Genomic DNA, 22,259 nt, shown 5'->3' on the forward strand with positions numbered 1-22,259 from the left:
TGATTAAAAACACAGTAAAAACAGCAAAATATTATTGCAATTCAAATAACTGTTTTCTATTTGAATATATCATAAACGTAATGCAAAGCTGAATATTCAGCATCATTACTCCAGTCAGTGTCACACGATGCTTCAGAAATCATTATAATATGCTGATTTGCTGCACAAGAAACATTTTTGATTATTATCAATGTCGAAAAAAGTTGTGCTGCTTAAGATTTTTGTGGAAACCATAATAGCCAATATTTTTCAGGATACTTTGATGAATGGGAAGCTCAAAAGAGCTGAAATTATCTGAAATTATTATAAATGTCTGTTACTTTTGAGCAATTTAATGTATCTTTGCTGAATAATACGACAGCATTTTAGTGCCACATAAAATATATTTTTTTACAATCTAAGATTACGAGATTAAAGTCGTAACATTTTGAGAATAAAGTTGTAATACTTTAAGAAAGTCAGCAATATGAATCTAAAGTAGTAACATTTTAAGAAAACAGACGTGTCATTTTGAGAATAATGTAATATTTTGAGAATAAAGTCATTATTATGGGATTAAATTCATAACATTTGAATAAAGTCAGCATTATGAGAATAAAGTCAACATTATGAGAATAAAGTCAACATTTTGAGAATAAAGTCATAATATTTTGAGAATAATGTCTGAATATTTTGAGAATAAAGTCCTAATATTTTGAGAATAATGTCTAAATATTTTGAGAATAAAGTCATAATATTTTGAGAATAATGTCTGAATATTTTGAGAATAAAGTCCTAATATTTTGAGAATAATGTCTAAATATTTTGAGAATAAAGTCATAATATTTTGAGAATAATGTCTAAATATTTTGAGAATAAAGTCCTAATATTTTGAGAATAATGTCTAAATATTTTGAGAATAAAGTCCTAATATTTTGAGAATAATGTCTAAATATTTTGAGAATAAAGTCCTAATATTTTGAGAATAATGTCTAAATATTTTGAGAATAAAGTCATAATATTTTGAGAATAAAGTCATAATATTTTGAGAATAATGTCTGAATATTTTGAGAATAATGTCATAATAGTTTGAGAATAATGTCTAAATATTTTGAGAATAAAGTCATAATATTTTGAGAATAATGTCAAAATATTTTAAGAATAAAGTCATAGCATTATGGGATTAAAATCAAAGTACTTTGAGGATAGTCATAGCAATACAATATTAACTATCATAATATTTTAAATATAAAGTAGTATATTGCGTGAATAAGGTTCATTTGTGACATTTCCACCACCTACTCCACAAAAAAAAAGTCTAATGTCAAACATTTAATTCTTCAAATGCGCAAATGCGCTCCTTATTGACTTGACTAAGAAAAGCCTGTTCTGGTTTTCTAAGCAGTATCAGTTTTGCTCAGTCTCACCCGGAGTTTCTTGACCAGGTTCATGTAGGCCCTCTTATTCTCCTCCATGCTGCCCTGAGAGATGCTGGACATGTCAGCCGCCAGAGTGCCATTAATCAACACGCTCAGCATGTCTAACACCGTAGTGAAGAGCTCACTAATGGAAAACAACAAACATCTTTCAAATTAGACAGTATGGCAAAGACGATCAGAGACTGAATGAGGGGAGTGTCAGATCTCACTTGTTAGACTGCATGTCCACTGTGCCACTGCTGATGATGTCCAGCAGAAGCACCGCCCACTCCGTCGTCTGCTGTGTACTTCGCTGCACCGTATCAAACATCCCACCCACCTAGACCATGTGACACCAAATAACCAATGAGCTCAGTGCAGTTTAACCACATCTTGGTAGGGTTGGGTATCATTTGAATTTTATCGATTCCGATTCTGCTTATTGATTCCTAGTTTCGATTCCAATAAGATAAAAAATCCAATATAAAAAAGTTCAAACATTTATTCTTTGTCTTTTTGCAAAGCATTCTGTTGCAGCTAAATAACATGAGCAAAAATCAGCAGCCTACAGAACACTTACAAGAGGAACTTTTGCCTATGCTTTTAACAAAATACCACAGCACAAACAACTAGACTTATACAAATTTCAAATATTAAAGTTAAAGACAATAAACAGTCAGCAATAAAATAGGAACAAACAAATCAATTATCAACAGCATAAATTAATACAACTGAACCAAAAATACAGAAACTGTAATTAAAAGTTCAAAAACACTTCAGTTTTATTTTCATAAAGAAAATCTAGATTAATTAAAAGTATTAAAGATATTCCGTCAGCACGTTTATTAAGCTGCTGTCCTTTAACACAACGCACACAGATCTAACAATACTGTACACGTGCGTTTTCTTTCTCATCGGTTTACATTCACTCAAGACAAAAACAGCTGTGTTTATGATGATATACTGACGTAGTTTTACTGCATACTGGTTGATGAATATGAAAGAAGTCAGTTCGGTCTCGGAACAACCTTTTCTAAAGTGGAAATGCACTGAACGGCAACTAAACCGGGAGCCTGCACAAAGACCGCTGTTCTCTGATCTCGCTTGCGACGTGTGCACTGCACGCAAACAAGGCGCAAGTTCTTTCCGTCCCTGCACTTAAATAGTTTTAAATTACATTAAAATGCGAATGCAGGAATCGTTAAGCAGAATTGAAATGAATGCGTCTTAACGAATACCCGGTTCTTGGAAATTTGGAACCGGATTTCGATACTAAACCCTACATCTTGGTGACTTTCATTTGTCTTTTAGGCAGAGTTTAACCTCGGGCACACAATACAAGGAAATGAGATTGATGAGAGGCAGATCAACACACAGAATGTACTTGTTTGGTCAGCCTGAAGGCAGATGATGTATGAGAGAAAGAGATAAGTCGCGCACCAGATTGAGTCGCAGCTTCAAGGCCTCGTGCATCATCTGCTTGGCCTTGCAGTCGTCCTGGTACTGGTCCTCACGCCAGTTAGTCACAATCTGACAGGGAAATACATCACATCAGTCCAAAGAGATGAGATGCATTTGACTGACAGTGACACGGTGTGTGTTGATGAGGTACCTGCTGGACCTGGCTGTAGAGGGAAGTCAGGAGACCCTCTCTCTGCTCGTCTTGTCCTTTGAGACACGTCAGCACCAGAGAAAGGAAGGGCTGCTGGCTCAGGAGAGACATACTGAAAGAAAAGAAAACAAAGGTCATTCTCGATAGCACAGTCACACTTGTTAATTATTGTGATAAGCACAAAACAAAAGGCACATTCAAATATATATATATATATTTTTTAAGCTGATGATACACAGGGCAACTTTTTGAGCAATTTTGCCAGGAACTGATGAACCTATATTCATCAAAGATACTATAACTAAATCACAGTTCTGATAAAAATATTAAGCAGCACAACTGCTTTTCAGATTGATAATAAGACATCAGCATATTAGAATGATTTCTGAAGGATCATGTGACACTGATGCTGAAAATTCTACTTTTTAGTCACAGGAATAAATTACATTTGAAAATATACGAAAATGTATAAAATACTTTAAATTGTAATAATATTCCAAAATATTACTGTATTTTTGATCAAAAAAATGCAGCCTTAGTAAGCACAAGAGATGTCTTTCAAAAACATAAAAAAAATCAAATACAGCCAGTCCCAAGCTTTTGAATGGTAGTGTATAATTTACAATGCATTGTGTGAATGACAGGACAGGACAGGAGGACAGGGCTGCCTCTCAGAGGGCAGTATAATTGTGTTGCGAACCAACTTTGTTTAGAAAAAAACCTAGTGAGCAGCACATCTACTCAACATGTTTAGGTACATTTGAGGCACTAAACATCAGGAGAAAAGCAGCAGTTGCAGCAGTTTAAAAGTCTAGTACCTTTTTTGTTTCTGCCGATCTCTTTCTTTCCGTGAGGAGGGACCCAGGTGCTGTCCCTTCTCCAGCTCTTCACCGGCGGCCTTCAGCACGTGACCCTGCACTGAAGTGGGCAGCTTACCAATCAGAGGGGCCACTAACCAGACCCCTGAACGCTCGGAGGAACTGGAGGAAACACAACAATAACAACAGTATTTGAGAAACACACAGGGCATCGCTCTCTTCTTACAGCATAGACACTGATACGAACATTGATTGGTGTTGTTTGAAGAAGAGAAGGCCAGTCCATCAATTCCATCAAGTTGAAAGTAAATAAAAGCACAAAGCAATAATTGGGGTCACCGACCTGAGCACAGGTTTGAGTTTGCTGGCACTGTTGCTATTGGAGACGGAGCTGCCAGAAACCGCAGAGCCATTCCAGGTGGGGTTACTGGAGTTCATCTCAGCAGACTTCTGGAAAACCTCAATGGTGGCCTTGGCTATGTTCTCCAGAAGAGAATACAGCTCCTGCAAAGAGTGGGTTCAGATGTATAAATCTTAAAGAAAAGAAGAGAAATGAACTCGGCAAACACGCTTCGGCTTACGTTATTCGAGCTTTGCTTGATCATGAGCTGAAGCTCGAGAGAGGACTGTCTCATGGTCCACTGGTCCATGTTCTGTAAGCAGAAAAACAGACAGAATATGGAAAGAATGCTTTTAAAGCAATCAAAGCAGAGCTTAAGAGCCACAGCTGGATGTTAATTGTGAGGGGCCCCTATCTTCACAGTCTATGAAGATGAAAACCAATCCAGAATAATGAGCTGCTGTGAGACCCACACAAACCATCAATGGCTTAAAGGATAAAGGGTGTGAAATTAATAATTAAGCTCGGGGAAATGACTATCTGTTCATTCTCTGCTGCTCTTCCATCGCTGACAGCCGCAGCAGAGCTGCCTGGTCTCTAAAGCATGTGTCTGTCTTAACGTATGCAGGCCTGCTCTACTGGGTTTTAAAGCTGAACTGTATACGTTCTGCACTGAGAGCATCACCAAATGGAACTGCAAAAACAATCAAACAGCTTTTCAGAACACTCCTCCCTAATTGTGTTTAAATATAATATATTGCAGTGTTTTCCCAGGATTCTGTGAGACATCTAAAAGTTTTCAGTGCTTTGTTGCAGTACTTTAAAGTGGACTAAAAACCTCTTTTTTTGTTGTGACAGTGTGTCAGTCCACATCACGGTCACACTGGTATTTTTAGGAAGCCAAACCATTTAAATACAATAATTTAATTAAATTTAAATATCACAGCACATGCATTTACTGTGAACCGAGCTGCTCTGAGACACATTAGAATATACAGCCTTATTAAATTATACTTTGCCAAAGCAACAGCGCAAAACACAATGTTAGTGGTCTTTTGTTATTATACTGGTTCAGTATGAAACTGTGGTGGGACAGATTAGGGTCGAGGTAATTAATGGGAAAAATTGTACTACATAAAGTAATATTTAAATTTATTTAAACTAATAGTTTATATGTAATGTGAAAATCTAAAAATGAACTCTATACTACTATAAAAAGCTCGGTCAACTCAAGAGCAGATGTTCTGATGGGGTCATGTGAGAGCGTGTGACCTGCAGGATGCGTTTGATGCGCTGTCTCTGAGGATTCTCGCCCTCCTCGCTGTCCAGCTGCCTGTGTGGGTAACAGATGAGCTGCAGTAACCGCTGAGCCTGGATGTTCACCAGCACCGGATCCTGCAGAGCACTGCTGTCCTCCGACAGAGACTTCAGACACCGCTCACCCACCCACTCCTGAACAAGAGAGAAAATTCAGAAAAATTAAATCTTAAACGAAGAAAAGGGTTATATTTTTCTACAGAAAAACTTTCCAGACAACTTTAGTCAATACTGATATTACACTATGGATTATAACAGATAAATTCCTGCAAGGATGAGAATATGATCCACTTAAAACAATCACCTGTTGGCAGATGCTCTTCAGCACATACTTGGCGTAAACCACCAGACTGGCCGTTTCAATCGAGACATTACGTCCTCCGGATTTTTTGGACCCCATGTCATCCTCTCCGATGTCGTCCAATCCAGCAGAGTGGGAGAAGCCTGAACCCTTCAGCTCAGCATCTCCTAGAGAAATAAACACAAAGTCAGTTTTTAAGGACCAATCAATTCTGAATGCATAAACCTCCAGCTGGGTCCCATTAGCTCCATCTCCCACTACAACTGGCTTTCTTCTCCTTTACTAAATCATTTCATGCCTTTTCTGGTCTTCTTGTGTTGTTTTCCAATTACTAGATATAGTTAAATCTTCTATGATCACCAAGACATTTTAAAGGAATAGTTCACTGAAAAATTTTAATTTGATGAAACTTTACTAATCCTCAGGCGATTCAAGAAGAGTAAATTTTAGACGAGTTTGTTTCATCATCAGATTTGGAGAAATGTAGCATTACATCACTTTCTCAGCAATGGATGCTCTGCAGTGAATGGGTGCCGTCAGAATAAGATCCAAACAGCTAATAAAAACATCACAATAATCCACATGTAATCCACACCACTCCAGTCCACCAGTTAACATCTCGTAAAGCTGCATTTGCAGGAAAAAAAAACCTATCATTAAGGCGTTTTAACTTTTAACTGTCGCTTCTGGACAAAATACCAGTCCAACACCCATAAAACTTTCTCCAGTGAAAAAGTCCATCCCTGTTGTCCTCTCACATCAAAATCCAATCACATGGCCTACTTGTTTAGGACTTTTTTTTTGTTTTGCTTGTAATCAGTGCATATTTCTCTCCTGGCTCAGATGAGACAACTTTTTCACTGGAGAAAGCAGTATTATTGATTATGGACTTGCTGGAAACAAGCTACAAAAGCTTTTTGCTTCACAGGTCATTAACTGATGGACTGGAGTGGTGTAGATTACTTGTGGATTATTGTGATGTTTTTATCAGCTGTTTGGACTCTCATTCTGACGGCACCCATTCACTGCAAAGCATCCATTGGTGAGCAAGTGATGTGATGCTACATTTCTCCAAATCTGATGAAGAAAAACTAATCTACATCTTGAGTCGTCTGAGGGTGAGTAAATTTTCAGCAAATTTTCATTTTTCAGTGAACCATTTCTTTAATCACCTGTTTGACTGGCTAAAATGTGAATGCACAACAGAAAAGTACCCAAAGTCTCACCCAGCATGAAAACAGCCTTTAACACAGCAAACACGGCTCCCACCACAATGCTGTTCTGAGAAGCAGCCAGTAGATGTCGGTCGCAGGACGATCTGATGCCCACTGTGGATTTGTCTGTGGACACAAATATTATTCTCAGGTTTATAGTTACGGTCTGGAGTGGTTCAGGCGGGATGTGTAAAAGAGTTTGATGTACTTTATTTGGAGGGAGCTGTTACCTGATTTGGTGCCGTCCTGAGGACAAGGGTTGCGCTGTGGGGTTCTGAACAGATGGAGCAGGATCCTACATGTCAGTCTGGCTCCAGATTCAGAATCCTGCTCACTACATGCTGAATACACACACACACACAAGAACATGTCACAACCAGCGTCTTCCATAAAAAGCCACTGGCCTCAGAATATGACCCCATCATTTCTGGCTCACAGCTGCATCAACGCAGTACAAACAGAATGAGCCGAACACAATACTGTATCCTGCCAGACAGACAGACCACCTGTGACTCAAACGAGCAGGATAAATAAACACCCGGGCATCCTTTGAAGTTCCCAGAAGGATCTTCAAACTTGATTTAAGGTGTTGGTTCAACCAAACAAACACTTTGTCATGAATTGCTCATGAATTGCCTCGTGTTGTTCCAAGCTGAATGACACAAATGTTGAAAAAATGTACACAGAAGGTAGACAGATAGAGCTAATCAAATACAGTAAATGGAACCAAGTTATATGGACTATTTTTATGAATTTTGCCAATTTTGAAGCAGTGTTAATTTTGGCAGGCGTTTTTGATATAGTCTGAGTCTTTAGCTTGAGACGAAAATGCTTAATAGTCTTAATAGTCACATTTTAGTCATTTGAGTCTTTCATAGTTTTAGTCGATGAAAAGTTATTGCATTTTTGTCAAGTTTTAGTCAAACTGCAGTTACCAACATTTATTTTGGTAGCTATTTTATATGTAGTATTCAAACAAAAATTGTCGTCAGTTCTTCTCTCTTTAGACCAAATCAATTAAGCTTAGTTATGAGAAATTTGAACCAAGGATTGAATTTGGAAAAACATTTTTTGGTAGAGATACAAATTAAACTCATTTTTCAGATACAGTAGGTTTACTTAAGTATACATTTATTTAACATCTTTTGTTGGTTAACATTGATGACACAGATAATTAGGAATGCTGTCCATTTAAGACGGAAGGTATGCATGCAATACTGACACACATTCAGTTTTCACCCACCTGTTTAGGCTCACTTAAGCCATAACCGACTGTATTTAAAGACAAGACAGTTAACTTAGCCTATAGGATGTATTTTGAATGTCCGGTAGTCCTCAAATAACATTTTAGTCCCGTCTCGTCTTGTTAACGAAGACACGGCATAAATTTCGGCATTGGAACAATATGAGGGTTGAGTAAACAATGAAAATTTAAAGTCAAATAATTTTTTTTTTTTAATTAAATAACAGGAACACAAAGACAAGGTGTGATTGCAATATTTCAATGAGATTATTAAATTATCCTTTGCTTTAGAGGAACCCTTGAATGGAACAGAATCCCATGAGAATATAAAAAAGTATTGTGGATTCTTTAAAAAATGTAAAAAGAAAAGAAAAAAAAGTTTGTCGTCAAATCATAAAACATTCAATACAAAGCATTCATGTATTGATTTCTTGGTAACACTTTATAAGGACTTTATGCAGTATAAAAGCATCCATAATGCAGCTTGTAATGCATTATATATTTTCATAAATAATTGTAACCAAAGTTAAAATGCATTATAATATTTGAATGTTTGACTGCCATGCATTTTAATGTATTATCCTTTCTAACAATGAATAGCTAAATATTAGCTAAATGTATATCAACTGTAGTTACAATTATCCATGAGATCATACAACATATTATAAGGTGCATTACAAGGCATAAATAATGCATTAAAACTACTTTTATAATGCATTGTATACAAAGTCTTTAAGTAAAGTGTTGTCAATTTATTTCAACATCAACCTGCCCTGGGACTACAGATGAAAATTATTTAAACATTTTACAACAACTTTATGTATTGCTAATGTGTATGGTCCTTGATTAAATACATTTTTAAAAAGAGGCCCAACATTTACACATTTTCCCACAGCATTTCATGCTCCTTCTCAAAATATACACTTCTGAACATCATCTACCCGTCTTTCACTGCTGCCATGAATAGCTCCTTGTGCACAGAGCCAATCAGAGACAGAGAGAGAGACTGTGGGCAGCAGAAGCAGCTCTCTGACCGCAGGACACACACCATTTTGGCTAAAGACGGAGCTGCCCGGTGTGAAATGCGGAGACTTTAAACAGGCTGGCAGTTAGTGCTGACGTCTCTCTGATTTCTCTGAACTCTCTTAGGTAACTGTGAAAACTGAACGACTGCACCTCAAAGAGCGAGGTATGCAGTGACTGTGTGTCTGTATGGCAGGTAGTTGTAGAAAACTAGTGGACATCAACTGAAAGAGCCATACCTGCATTCAGGAGAGAGGGAATGGCCACACAGCGCACCAGATCCTCCAGTAACAAACACTGCCGAGCTATCAGGATGGCAACGAATGTCGCCAGCGAGTCATGGAAAGACAGATCACTCACCTGCCAAAGAGAAAACGCATTCAATTACCACCAAGAATATCTAGTACAGTTACTTAAAGGGATAGTTTACCCTAAAATGAAAATGTGCTGGTAATTTACTCACAATCAGGCCATATAAGATGTATGTGACAGAGTTTCTTCAGTAGAATGAACTGGTTCAGTTCACTGGTTCGGTTTATGTAATCATGCAATGAGGTCACGTATACGCCACTATATTAGTAAAACAGCAAGTAACGACTGGTGGAGGAACTGGAGCGCTGAATGATTCATTCATCACAGGATCAGATATGCCGGTGTTTTAACTTATTTTAACTTAAGTGCTCAAGCCACGAACTGTTTTAGATGCTTCAGTCGGATTTGATGAACTGATTCAACTAGTTCACCAAAAAGAACCAATTCAAAAGAATGATTGTTTTGCGAACTGGACATCACTCCATACCATTTGTCTGAGGCTCTGGATTACAGGTAATAATGCTGTAAATAATGCTCAGTTTCTTGTAGGGGTGGCTCGATATCACTTGTTCAGAACCGATACGATACCAACAATTCTGAGTATCTGCCGATACCGATATCGATCCGATACCTGGGCAGTTTTTTTTAAATCAGTGTTGAATTTTTATACCTCAACGTGTGTTGACCATATCATGACTTTTTTGTGTTTTACACACAATCTACTAAATATAGACGACTTTATTGTAAAGAAAAACAAATTAATGCATATATAATTATAATATATGACAAAAATACTATTAATTCAGTATAGCAAAAGTTACTCTAGAAAAAAAATCATGAGTGCACAATTTTATAAAATCTATAATTTGTGGGGGAAAAAACATTTTTACAAATAAAATAAAAATAAAACAAATAAAAGTGTAGGACTAAATCTAAAATGATAATGTAAAATAATATACATTGCTTTTTATATTGTTTTAAAATACATTCATGAAAAACAAGTAATATATTTATATGTAAATATACTGTAAAATTAAAATACATTTCTTTTAAATGTATAGCACAGTAATGAGCCAGAAACATATGATGGATAAGACGAACAAGAAAGGCTATTAATAATCTTTCATTGTGCAAAATTCGGATCCGGATCCATTTTCTGCCAGATCCGGCAGGAAATGCCAGTATCGAAGCGATACCGATACTGAATATTGGATCGGCGCACCCCTAGTTTCTTGCATAGACTGATCGTTTCACTTCATAAGACCTCAATATATTGTCAGGAGCCACAGCTATAACTTTTGTGTTTCCTGATATGCTTTTTTTAAACTCAAAATCAGGGAGCCGCTGACTTGCATTTTATAAATCACCAAGGACCACTTTTCTTTTCTATTCTCTACTGAAGAAAGAGGTCAGATACATCTTGGATGGCCTGAGGGTGAATAAATTAACAGCACATTTTTATTTTTGGGTGTACTATGCCTTCAAGTTTTAGTCAGCATAAATATGCTTAAAATGAGATCACATGGCTACAACATATTAGCAAAAGCAACAGCTGAAAGCTGACTCACGTCAACGTTGCAGAGCAGATCATTGAAGCCACAGTTGCCGTTGTTGGAAGAGCAGCAGAGAGCCTTGAGCACTCCCAACCACTCAGCGCTGAGAGAACGACAGTACGCCGTCAGCTCCGCGCATAGGATACCAATATCATTCACCCTGAAACAAACCACACAACATTTACGAACCGCAGGAGAGCAGGCGCAGCTACAGATGCCATGCAGCTGTTCTGCTATTACTGAAGATGCTTACGGAGAATAATGCGACAGGACCCAGGGCAGTGTTTATATAAATAATCTCGGTCGTTTTTATGATAGCAGCACATTTTAATGATTTCAATTATCTTTTTTTATTTGGCCATGAAGTTTACTAAAGTCTAAATAGACAATTTTTGTCTTGAAGTTTTAAAGACAGATGTTGCTCTATTCTACAATTTAAACTTTGGTAGTAAAATGGTAAAAAAACAAAAAACAAAATGATTGTTAATATCTACCATAAACTGCCTACAGGTTAAGTAACTGGAATATTTTATCTATTGATTATTACTGCTTAACTGATAATTATTAACTGAACACTGGTCTGTTTTCTCATATTGCGGTTTAAAAAAAAATTAAAGGCTTATTTTTTAAAACCAGTATTATTTTATTTATATGAATATTATTATACAACTTATAATATATCCACTTAATATTTCTATATTATATAATAAATATTATTTAAATACTACTTCCTATTAATATTCTGAATTCACTTTTATTTTTAGTTATTTAGATTAGTATAGTTATATTATTACGTTAGTATTTTCAGTTCTCTTTTTAATTTGTTTAATGTGCTTTTGTCAATTTGATTGTTTATTAATATTACTATTTGGGTTTAATTTATTTTTAAGTTTTGTTTTCAGTTTGTTTGACGGTTTCTAATTTTCATTTAATTTTTCATCTAACACTTAAATTTTATTTCAGCTTTTTTTTTCCAAATTCTAAAATGTTTTTATTCATTTTAAACATAAATCAAGATGCCAACCTCTCGGGATCACGGTGGTCCACACACACATCCATAAGCACGTTACACACGAAGCTGTATCGGTTGGCTGGGCTGTCATTGAGGAGCTTTCCCACCATAGAGTGGTTGAGGTTGTGTGCGGTAGGATTAGCGATGGCGTCGATCATGAACACCTGATCCCACAGCATGTTGGAGTCTGATGGGTCGATGTTATAGTAGATGGAATTCTTCACCTTTGAGCAGAACTCACTGTGGGAATTCACACAAAACCAGACACCATTAGAGACCAGGAATATAGGGAAATACTTACAAAGCAGCATGGATTGGTTGCTCTCACCTGAAAATCTCTCCAAACTTGCTCTTCAGGTGACTGCAGGAGGTATAGAGGTCGTAGAGATAGGCCAGGATACAGCGTTCAGCTGAGGAACAGTCTGCAGGATTCACACCAGACTTGACTACAATCCGCAACCTGCCAAGAATGATACGATATATTCATCATTGTCCAAATAGCTTAAAGGATAAGTTTACTTCCAGAATAAAAATTCTGATAATTTACTCACCCCCATCTCATCCAAGATGTTCATGCCTTTTTTTCTTCAGTCACAAAGAAATGAAGGTTTTTGATTAAAACATTCTCTATATAGTGGACTTCTATGGTGGTCAACGATTTGAAGGCAGCTTCAAAGAGTTCTACACGATCCCAGCCGAGGAATAAGGGTCTTATCTAGCGAAACGATCGGACATTTTCTTAAAAATATATATATTTATACAATTTTTAACCACAAATCCTCAGTTTGCTTTAGCTCTATGATGTGCGTCTTCACACGTTACGTAATCCTGTTGGAAAGGTCACGCGCAGTTAGTTCTTCGTCTGTGTTCTTCGGTTAAAAACTCCATCTCATTTTGTCCTACAACTGTAAAATCGTCCGACATCATAGTTTTACCTTTTTTGTAAAGGGCATTTGACTTTTTTTTAAACATTGGGTCGGTACTTCTGCCTACGTCACACCAGACCTTTCCAACATCACTTAATACAGACACATATCGCAGAGCTAATGCTAGCCAGGAATTTGTGGTTAAAAAGTGTATAAATATTTTTTTTAAGAAATTTTTTTCGCTAGATAAGACCCTTATTCCTTGGCTGGTATCATGTAGAGCCCTTTGAAGCTGCGTTGACTGCAATTTGGACCTTCAAATCATTGACCACCATAGAAGTCCTCTATATGAAGAAAAATCCTGTAATGTTTCCCAAAAATCTTAATTTCTTTGCGACTGTAGAAAGACATGAACATCTTGGATGACGTGGGCTGGGGAGTAAATTATCAGGAAATGTTTATTCTGGAAGTGAACTTATCCTTTAACGTCATTCCAAAAAAACTATGTGACAGCAATATCCCATTGAGCGGTGGAAATGAATATGACGTACCCATCGAAGACCTGTGCGGTCTGGTCAGGGTTGAGGATGAGGCAGGAATGGTATCTCCGCAAAACGGCCACAATACACAGACACAGTCCTGTAGTGTAACTGCCCGCCAGGTTGGAGGACTTCAGCAGGAGTTCTGCTTCCACCAGACTCAACTCATTCAGCAGCTACATGACACCACACATACTGAAGTTAATCACTTATAGACAAAGCAATAATACTTTTCTTCTACAAGCATTATATTAAACGAGAGAACATCTAGATCGCCAATCGGCCAGCAGCAAGGGAGGAAATCATAACAAATATACTCACATTACAGACTATTTTAATGCATTCATACTAGGGCTGCACGATATATCGTTTCAGCATCGATATCGCGGTGTGCGCATCCGCGATAGTCACATCGTAGGATGTGCGATGTTTAGTAGGCCTATATTGATCGTTATATTTATACTGATCGTTTCCTTTGCTCACACACAGACACTGCATTTACTACGTCAAAATGCATGTCTCTGCAAGTATCTGTCAAAAACAGTTGCTTATGTCTTAGGTGAAGGTAAACAATTGAGAAAGAAAGAGAATGACAATAACAGCAGTTTAATGTCCCTGTTGCTTTCTGTGTCGTGTGTCAGAGAAAAATAACTTTTGTAGCATTAACACAGTGTTATTTTGCATTTGATTATTCAATTTCTGTACCCGAATACTGTTAGACTTGTTAGACTGTTTATTTCATTTCTATCTTTGTTCTATTAATTTATATTTATCCATGCTTGTAATTTGTTAATTTCCTATGCTGATTTACTCACCTAAAAATCACCCCAATCATTGATTTATTTATTTTTTCTAAATCGAGCTATTCAAGTCAAAACAAAATATCGCAATGGGAGTTTTTTCCAATATCGTGCAGCCCTAATTCATACGATCCCAAACAGAGAGTGAGAGACGATATTTTGGAGATCAGCTGACATACCTGTATAGCAAAGTCAATGAGGCCACTTATATTGAGCGAATACTCCATGAGGTCAAAGATGAACTGGATGTGTTGGACCAGTGGGAGGTGGTAGGACATCCCTAAGGCAAAGCTGGTGATCTGTTCCAGAACATTCCTGGACACCTGTGATAACCCAAACACACCAGTATTACCCATTTAAACATCTGAATGACACCTGAATGCGAATGAGATTTGCAGACAGTCATGATTTACAGTGAATTTAAATCAGTAGGCTTGAATACACTATACAAATGTTGCCCAGGTTTACAGTCTGGAAATTCAGAGCCAGTTTGCAGATATTGGGCAGTTGGAATCAACAAATTTAGCAGAAAATCATGTTGTGTATGTTGGGCTCAGACAATGATTCTATCCAGTTGGAGGATATATACATTTTGAAATGATTTTAGAATACAGTGTTTCATTGTCATGCATCTCCTAGCAACGATGCGATGGTTCTGTGTGATTCTGTTGCATCTGGAATGACTAGAAAGTCTGGTTGTACGATCCTCAGTTGTTCAGTGTACGATTCCCAGTTTTTCTTCTGTAACCATTTACAAAGCTGGCAAATGTATAATGCCTAATATTTAAAAAATGGTTTAGAATTTAACATCTGTGTAGTTTATTCAGGCTTCAGTGTAGTTTAGGCAATCCTGACAGAGCTCATTGACACACAACTCTTAAAGGCACAGTAGCAAAAACAACCTGTCAAGGCAAAGTCACATTTTCCATAGCTTGGCAAAATGTTGCTGGCAAATCCAGTCATTTCAATAGGAATCTATGAGATAGGGAAAAGTTGTGTCCTCACATGAAACTCCCAAAGCAGATTTCGCTCATGTTCAAGTCGGTCACACAAATCTGCCACACTGACCAACAGAAAGCTGATTGGTGGACCTTCTTGCAAAATTCATTGGATCTTTTGAGATCTTAAGTTATACATGTACTAATCTGTATTTTGTTTTTGTCTTGAGTTTAATCTTTTCTGCCACTTTATATGCTTTATGTAATTGCATTTGTTTATTTACTTTCCTTTTTTAATTTTGACTGAGCGGATCTTGGGCTTTATTGAAAATAGCTATCTTTTAAAATGTGTTATAAATAATCAAAAAAAGGAAAAAAAAGAAAGCTGACTGGTTGAAAGTACAATTTGGAAATTTGGATTTGCCTCATTTAAATCATATCTGAATCATTGATTCTGTTAGTTTCCCGTTTAATACTATGATTCTGGCGCAACTTGTGTGTGAGAATTGCATCGTGCATTGTTACACTTTTGAGAATAGACCTTTATTTGACGCAAAATGCAGCTGGGGTTTTGCCAATGTGACTAGCTCCACATTTAGAGTCAGAGAGAGGGTGAGAAGAAAAAAATAAAATAACTGCCTTTGGTGCAATAAACTTGAATGCACATTATTAGTGCTACAAAAGTGTCTCACAGTTGAGTCTTTTGAAATATACTCCAGTGTCTGAGAGCGTGATCAATGCATATGCACTAGGGATGTTCATTTTAACCGGTTAACCATTAACGGACCGTAAGAATTTTGACCGACCAGTTAAACGGTTTAAAAAGTCATTTATTTATTGTTTTTCAGTAGGCCTAATTTATTAAAATATTTTAAAAGGTTTGCTGCATGGTTAAAATACGCTACGCGTATAACAAATTGCGTTTTCAGAAAAAAAAAAAACAAGTTGCGTATAAGTTGCATTTTATTATTTCATTCAGAAATAGGCCTAATGCCGACACAAAATGCTTATAAACATTATAATAAACACTGTAAACATAGCTAGGTTATTTTAGTTACCCTCACTCCACAACAAGTCCTTTCAATTTAACAGTATTTCGAAAAGAACAAGAATTAACAATATAAGAAGCTATAGCTATATAAACGGCATGCCAAAACAAATTCATTTAGTCTAAAACGAAACTGAAACCAACGGTGGGTCTCTCATTCAACAAAATCAAACGTTTCCATATTCGCGATGTATTTAAATGGCAAAATATTATTATGTAGCCTACTTCACTGGCGTTCCAATATCCCTGTAAAACAAAATGTTTTGCATAACATCACAGCGGTACGGTGATAACGCTTAACGGCATAGATTTTACAACATATTTAAACTGAGCAGTGGGTTTTTTTTCCATATGTCTGACTGACTGTATTTTATTATGATAATGAACAGGCTGCATTATTGTCAAGGTAGCAAAGCTTAACTGTGCGCGTGAATGTGACGCCAGCACAATCACATGAATTTTTTCCTTCTAACGGTGGAAGCAACTTCTCCTAGTCAAAGATAATCAGAATTGTAAAAGGTTTGCTTTTATTTGTGTACATTCACAACACAAACAAATCTTTGTGCTTTTGTAAAATAGGCCTAAAGAAAAATAGGATGCTGCTTTCTGCCGTTTCCTTTTCCGCAGCACAAAAATGAACCGAAACTCTGCATACTAGTCTACTTGTTGCAGTTTTTACTTTCGTTTTCTTAATTATATTAAGAAAACGCCTAATATGCAGTACCTAGTGAACCCTTCTATTTAAGCAAAATAAGTATATGTTGGGTTTAAGACACAAACTTGAGGAAAACAAACAATAACAACAGGTCACAGCAGTTCATTGATGGAAGTCAGGCTGACCTGAGAGGTGACCTGGTGCTGGTCAAAGTGTGAGAGGTGCTGGAATTTAGAGAAAATGTCTTCAGCGGTGGGAAAAGCCTCAGGTTTACTCCTCTTCCTCTTCTGACCTTCCTCACCTCCTGAGGAAAGAGAACAAAAGACAAAAATCAATGAACAGACAGCACACATGAGAGAGAGAGAGAAAGAGAGAGCCCTAATAAGATTTCAATAAGATGAAACACAAAAGATCGCTATCAAAGCATAAAGTGCCCTCATCCACCATCCATCAGTCAACCACTGAGGCCACTCCGTCAAACACTTTTTCAGATTAAAAGCACAGAGCTGCCATTGGGTGACGGATCAGTGTTTTTGTCGTGCTTGAAATAGTAACAGCTGTGGGTTGAGGTGTTTAATGCCAGGACCGAGGCTCAGGCTGCTGCGAAGGAAATAATGGGATGTTCAATTACACCTCCATTAAAAAGTAAAAGCAAACGGAGGGCTGCTCTTTCTGACCGAGTCAGCAGCTAAGCTTGAATATAATAAGACCATGATTGCTATTAGCACTGAAATGGGGCTACAGCTATAGAGGAGTCACGTGACGTGATCATGAACCTAGACGCACTCGAGTAGAGCTCCGAACATTTGACCTCTTTTTGCTGATTTTTTCGTTTTGTTTTAAGTTTTATTCATTTGTGGTGCTTTACCTGATGGCATGCAGTCGTAAACAGCAGTAGTTGTCTCCATCGGCTTCTCCGATTAAGAAGAAATCCAAGCCACCGACCGCGAGCGATATGATGGACAAGATGGCGAACACGGTTACACACTTTGAGGATATTCTAAGAACCGAGTTGACGGCGATGCGGAACGAGTTCGCGTCTCACGTCAGTTGTTCAGTCGCTATGCTCTAAACTGGATCTTCTTACAGGGGAGATGAGAAAACAAAAGAAAGTTGTTGCAGATCGCGATAGGCGTTTGCCACGCTCGAGCAACAGGTTGCGGACTTACAGGATCACAATAGACGCAGCACTTTCTTTGATAGGGACTGATGTTAAATTATATGCTAAAGTACTATCTCGTTGTCTAGAGAAATTTATGAATAGGCTATTTCATGACCAAACAGGATTCATTAACTCTCGCTCAGCTTCGGATAACTTACGCAGGTTATATTATATTATTAATTCAAATAATAGTTTGTCTTCTCCTTGCATGGTATTATCTCTAGATGCGATGAAAGCTTTCGATCAGCTAGAATGGAACTATTTATGGGCGGTTCAACAGCATTTGGGTCTGGGATTGAGTTTCATAAATATGATAAAAGTTCTGTATGCCAATCCAGCAGCCACTGTTCTCACAGGTGCTGTTCGCTCTAACCCATTCTTTATACATCGAGGTACTTGTCAGGGTTGCCCAGTTTCTCCGTTATTTGCCCTATCCTTGGAAAACCTTAGCTCAAGCGGTCCGACAATCTGAAACTATTTCTCCCATAAATATACAGAATACATCATATTTCTTTGTTTGCTGATGATATCTTATTGTTTTTGGAGAAGCCGTCACATTCTATTCCTCATGTGTTTAATTTATTTGACCATTTTGGATCTCTCTCTGGGTTTAAAATTAATTGTAGTAAGTCGTGTTTACTTCATGGAGGGATGTTGAAAGACGTTCACAACTAGCTACAAAAAGGCATAGGCATTTGCCTATTTTCCACAATAATAACCTTTTGTCAGGCAGTACTCCATTCCATTGTCCGCAATGGACTCATAGTAAAGTAAACACTCTGGGAGATATCTATGATGATAGTGGTTTAAAATCCTTCCAGAATCATAAAACTCAATATAATCTGCCAGGCACCTCCTTTTTTATGTATTAGATCGGCCCTACAGGTGTATGGGATGCCTTGGAACTCTCAACTGTCTGTTCACCCTTTGCACAAACTAATCCTTCCTTCTGAGGAATCTCCCTCCTCTGCTTCAGTCATCTATCTCTTTCTTCTTGAACATTCTTACAAACCTTTATCTATTACTACTGCTTGTACTAAGGATCTTAATGAGGATGTGCATGTTTTATTTTCTGATCAGGTATGGGGTATGTCTAAATTGTCTTCTAAAAACCCTAATCACCAAATGATTCATTGGAAATTGCTGCATAGGGTTTGCTTGACTCCAATTAAACGTTTTTATAACGTTTCATCTTCTCCTAAGAGTAATCTCTGTTCCCAAGGAGTTTTAGGCACGTTTTTGCATTTTTTTGGGAGTGCCCCTCTCTCTCAGCTTTTAGGCTCTCACTGGACCTATCATATTTGTTGGGTACTGAGATATGTTGTGCCATTTTTTCATGAATGACTTTTGGGACTTCACCTTGTCCGTCCAACAAAGATCTTTACTGTTAGCTGCTCTCACAGTAGCAAAAAAATACATGCATCTAACATGAAAACTGTTAATTCATGCCATTCAGCTTTTAATGTTGTGTCTTCTTTTCTAAAGTCTTTGTAGAAGTTATTTTGTTGTTATTTGTTTATCTATTGATATTAGTTCATATATTTTTATTATTATTATTTATTTTATTTTTTATTATTTTGGGTCTACCGGGGGGTGGGTTCTGGATTTGTACGGCTGCTTTTTGGTTTTGTACTGCTGTTCCACAGAGTGAAGTTCAATAAACAGTTGTTAATAAAAAAAAAGAAATGGGGCTACAGCTATGAATATTCAATGATAGCAACAAAGGTTCAGTGCCATGAAAGGCTGTTAATAATGGAGGAGAGTGGAAAAGGAGGAAAAAAAGACTAATGAAATTGAGCATTAATGATGAATGGTCTTTACTCGGCCCTCGAGGAGAGATGCGATCTATGATCTATGTGTCACTCAGAGCCGAAAGGTGAAGCTGAAGCACACAACTGCAGTCAAGACTGATTGTGACCGTCACCGTGCAGCACAAAATTATTTGAGTTACAACCACAGCAATAAAAGAGAAAGCAAAGATCTCAGTAAACAATAGTTTGATTGCTAAAAATCTGCAAAAAAGATTCTTCAAATAAGTCTTACATAAGGCTTAATAAATGACTTTGATTCCTTTGCAAATAAATTTCCAGAGGAATGACTAATATAGTTATCTGTCGGTTTGAGTTGTGTTCATTGCCGCACCTGTCTCTGCTGTACTCTTGCGGTTGAGAACCTTCAGGATGTCTTTGGTGATCTTCTTGATGGCGTGGCGAGCTTCATCTCGCTGTTTGCCAACCCCATAGAGAACCACCAGACGCTGGTTACACTCGTGACTTGCGCTCTCCTCCTGAACAACAAACAATTTAGTCACAATATTAGTCACATACACTACCATTCAAAACTCTGTGATTGGTAAGATTTTTTTAAAGGGGGGGGTCTAATGCTATTTCATGCATTCTGAGTTATCTACACTTAAAGAGTTGGATTCTCGTGCTAAACATGGACAAAGTTCAAAAAACGATTTGGATGTATGATGGAGTAATTCTGTGTCAAATACACTACTTCCAGGTTCGTATAAGTTGGCATGGCCCTCCGTGATATCAGCACACACACATCAACCAGAGCGAGAGCAAGAGCACACCCATCAACGTCATCGGCAGCGCTGCACAGGACTTGCTCAAGAAAAATGTCTCTAAAAGAGTGTGTTTTTGGATGTGAGGGAAAAGAACCCAGCGTTAAGTGAACAGTGGACGCAGTTTGTTTTTTCTGGGGCATCAACGGAGTTTCGCAAGTGTGTTTGTTGGTTCCCGTCATTTTGGTGACAAATGTTTTATATAAACAAGGCCCAGATCGGCGCTGGATTTGCACACTTTCATACTGAAAGATGGAGCGATCCCAGCGATAAAAGATCTCAGCCATGAGTCGGAACCACAGACGGTAAGTGAAACTGCATAAAACATTTTTTTTTTTTTTTTTTTACTTTTATTTAAAAAGGACAGTAGAGTGGCGACAGGAAAGCATTGGGTGGAGAGACGGGAGCAGGATTGGCAAAGGACCTTGAGACGGGAATCGAACTCAGGTCACCGTGGCTATTATATCACTAACCACGAGGCTATTGGCGCCGACACTGCATCAAATTTCTATGTTTTTTGGTAATCGCTACGCAAGTGCTTGTGACTCTTTAGCTCCGCCCACAACATGCCTCCAGGAGCTCTGTTGTTTTCGGAGAGAATCGTAAAGCTGTATCTTTCTATTATAAATATGATAAAACTAAAGACTCTTTGGAGATATGAAGGATGCAATACTACTCTATAGGTAGTCTCGCGTAGCTTCAGACTGACGGCTGAAGGTCTGGAATCTATGGTAGCTTTCATTGGCCAAGGCCCACCCATGTTCCAATCACAGTTCATTTCGTTTAGTGGCGTGGAAATGTCACCACAATAACAGACCATGAAACTCTCGGACATATTTTAAAGATTCTATGCCACGAACTTTTAATATTTCACATACTTTTGAAAATCCAGCGTTTATTTGATCCTGATAAGCGTTTGCCGTCACATTTGTAAACACGACTGCTTTCAGTGTCACATGATCCTTCAGAAATCAATCTAATATGTTGCTTTTGTGCTCAAGAAACCAATGTTGAAAACAGTTGTGTTTGTGGAAACCCTGAAGGAAAACCTTTGCTACGTAAAAGAAAGAGACCCTTGTTATTTACTAACGGTGACACTTTAGTTTTGGGACCAATTCTCACTGTTAACTAGGGGTGAAAAAAAAACGATCCATCGATTCTGGGAATTTGTGAATCGATTCTGAGCTTAGTTTTTAACCAGATGTGCGATGACGCTGAGTTTGCTTTAGAAACACCCTTATTCTGCCTGCTTCCAATTCCTCACAAACATACACCACTCGAACCTTCTGTAAAATAATCTTTCATAAAGTTCAGAGAGGTTGAAGCGAATTACAACGACATTCACGAGCTTCATCGCACAGGATGCGCTGTGAGAGACGTGCACTTTGTTTGATGTTACACTTGAAGTCGGTATTTTCCTTACAAATGCTCTACGAAGTCATCACTATGTGGTTTGGAATGCAGTGGACTTACATATTTAAAATATGAACCTCACTAACAATTTCAAATGCTGACGCGCGCTTTGTTTGCGTAGACT

General features: G+C 37.6%; 1 protein-coding gene across 7 annotated transcripts in view; it reads right to left on the reverse strand.

Annotated features, from left to right (window-relative positions):
- The window catches only part of LOC306882968 (mediator of RNA polymerase II transcription subunit 12-like), a 49,752-nt gene that overhangs the window by 12,679 nt on the left and 14,814 nt on the right, over positions 1-22,259 (reverse strand). For all 7 annotated transcript variants that reach the window (XM_079437999.1, XM_079438003.1, XM_079438000.1 and 4 more), the window contains exons 16-34: positions 20,293-20,437; positions 17,174-17,292; positions 14,527-14,670; positions 13,560-13,723; positions 12,471-12,602; positions 12,155-12,382; positions 11,146-11,290; positions 9,505-9,625; positions 7,230-7,340; positions 7,012-7,125; positions 5,789-5,952; positions 5,440-5,619; positions 4,409-4,480; positions 4,171-4,331; positions 3,828-3,989; positions 3,010-3,121; positions 2,838-2,927; positions 1,628-1,737; positions 1,407-1,542 (exon numbers count right to left, since the gene is read on the reverse strand). In XM_079437999.1, the coding sequence (XP_079294125.1) occupies positions 1,407-1,542; positions 1,628-1,737; positions 2,838-2,927; positions 3,010-3,121; positions 3,828-3,989; positions 4,171-4,331; positions 4,409-4,480; positions 5,440-5,619; positions 5,789-5,952; positions 7,012-7,125; positions 7,230-7,340; positions 9,505-9,625; positions 11,146-11,290; positions 12,155-12,382; positions 12,471-12,602; positions 13,560-13,723; positions 14,527-14,670; positions 17,174-17,292; positions 20,293-20,437 (2,610 nt within the window). The remainder of the gene's footprint in view (positions 1-1,406; positions 1,543-1,627; positions 1,738-2,837; positions 2,928-3,009; positions 3,122-3,827; positions 3,990-4,170; positions 4,332-4,408; positions 4,481-5,439; positions 5,620-5,788; positions 5,953-7,011; positions 7,126-7,229; positions 7,341-9,504; positions 9,626-11,145; positions 11,291-12,154; positions 12,383-12,470; positions 12,603-13,559; positions 13,724-14,526; positions 14,671-17,173; positions 17,293-20,292; positions 20,438-22,259) is intronic.

The sequence above is a fragment of the Barbus barbus genome (assembly GCF_936440315.1).
Source record: "Barbus barbus genome assembly, chromosome: 17".
In the NCBI taxonomy this organism is placed as follows: domain Eukaryota; kingdom Metazoa; phylum Chordata; class Actinopteri; order Cypriniformes; family Cyprinidae; genus Barbus; species Barbus barbus.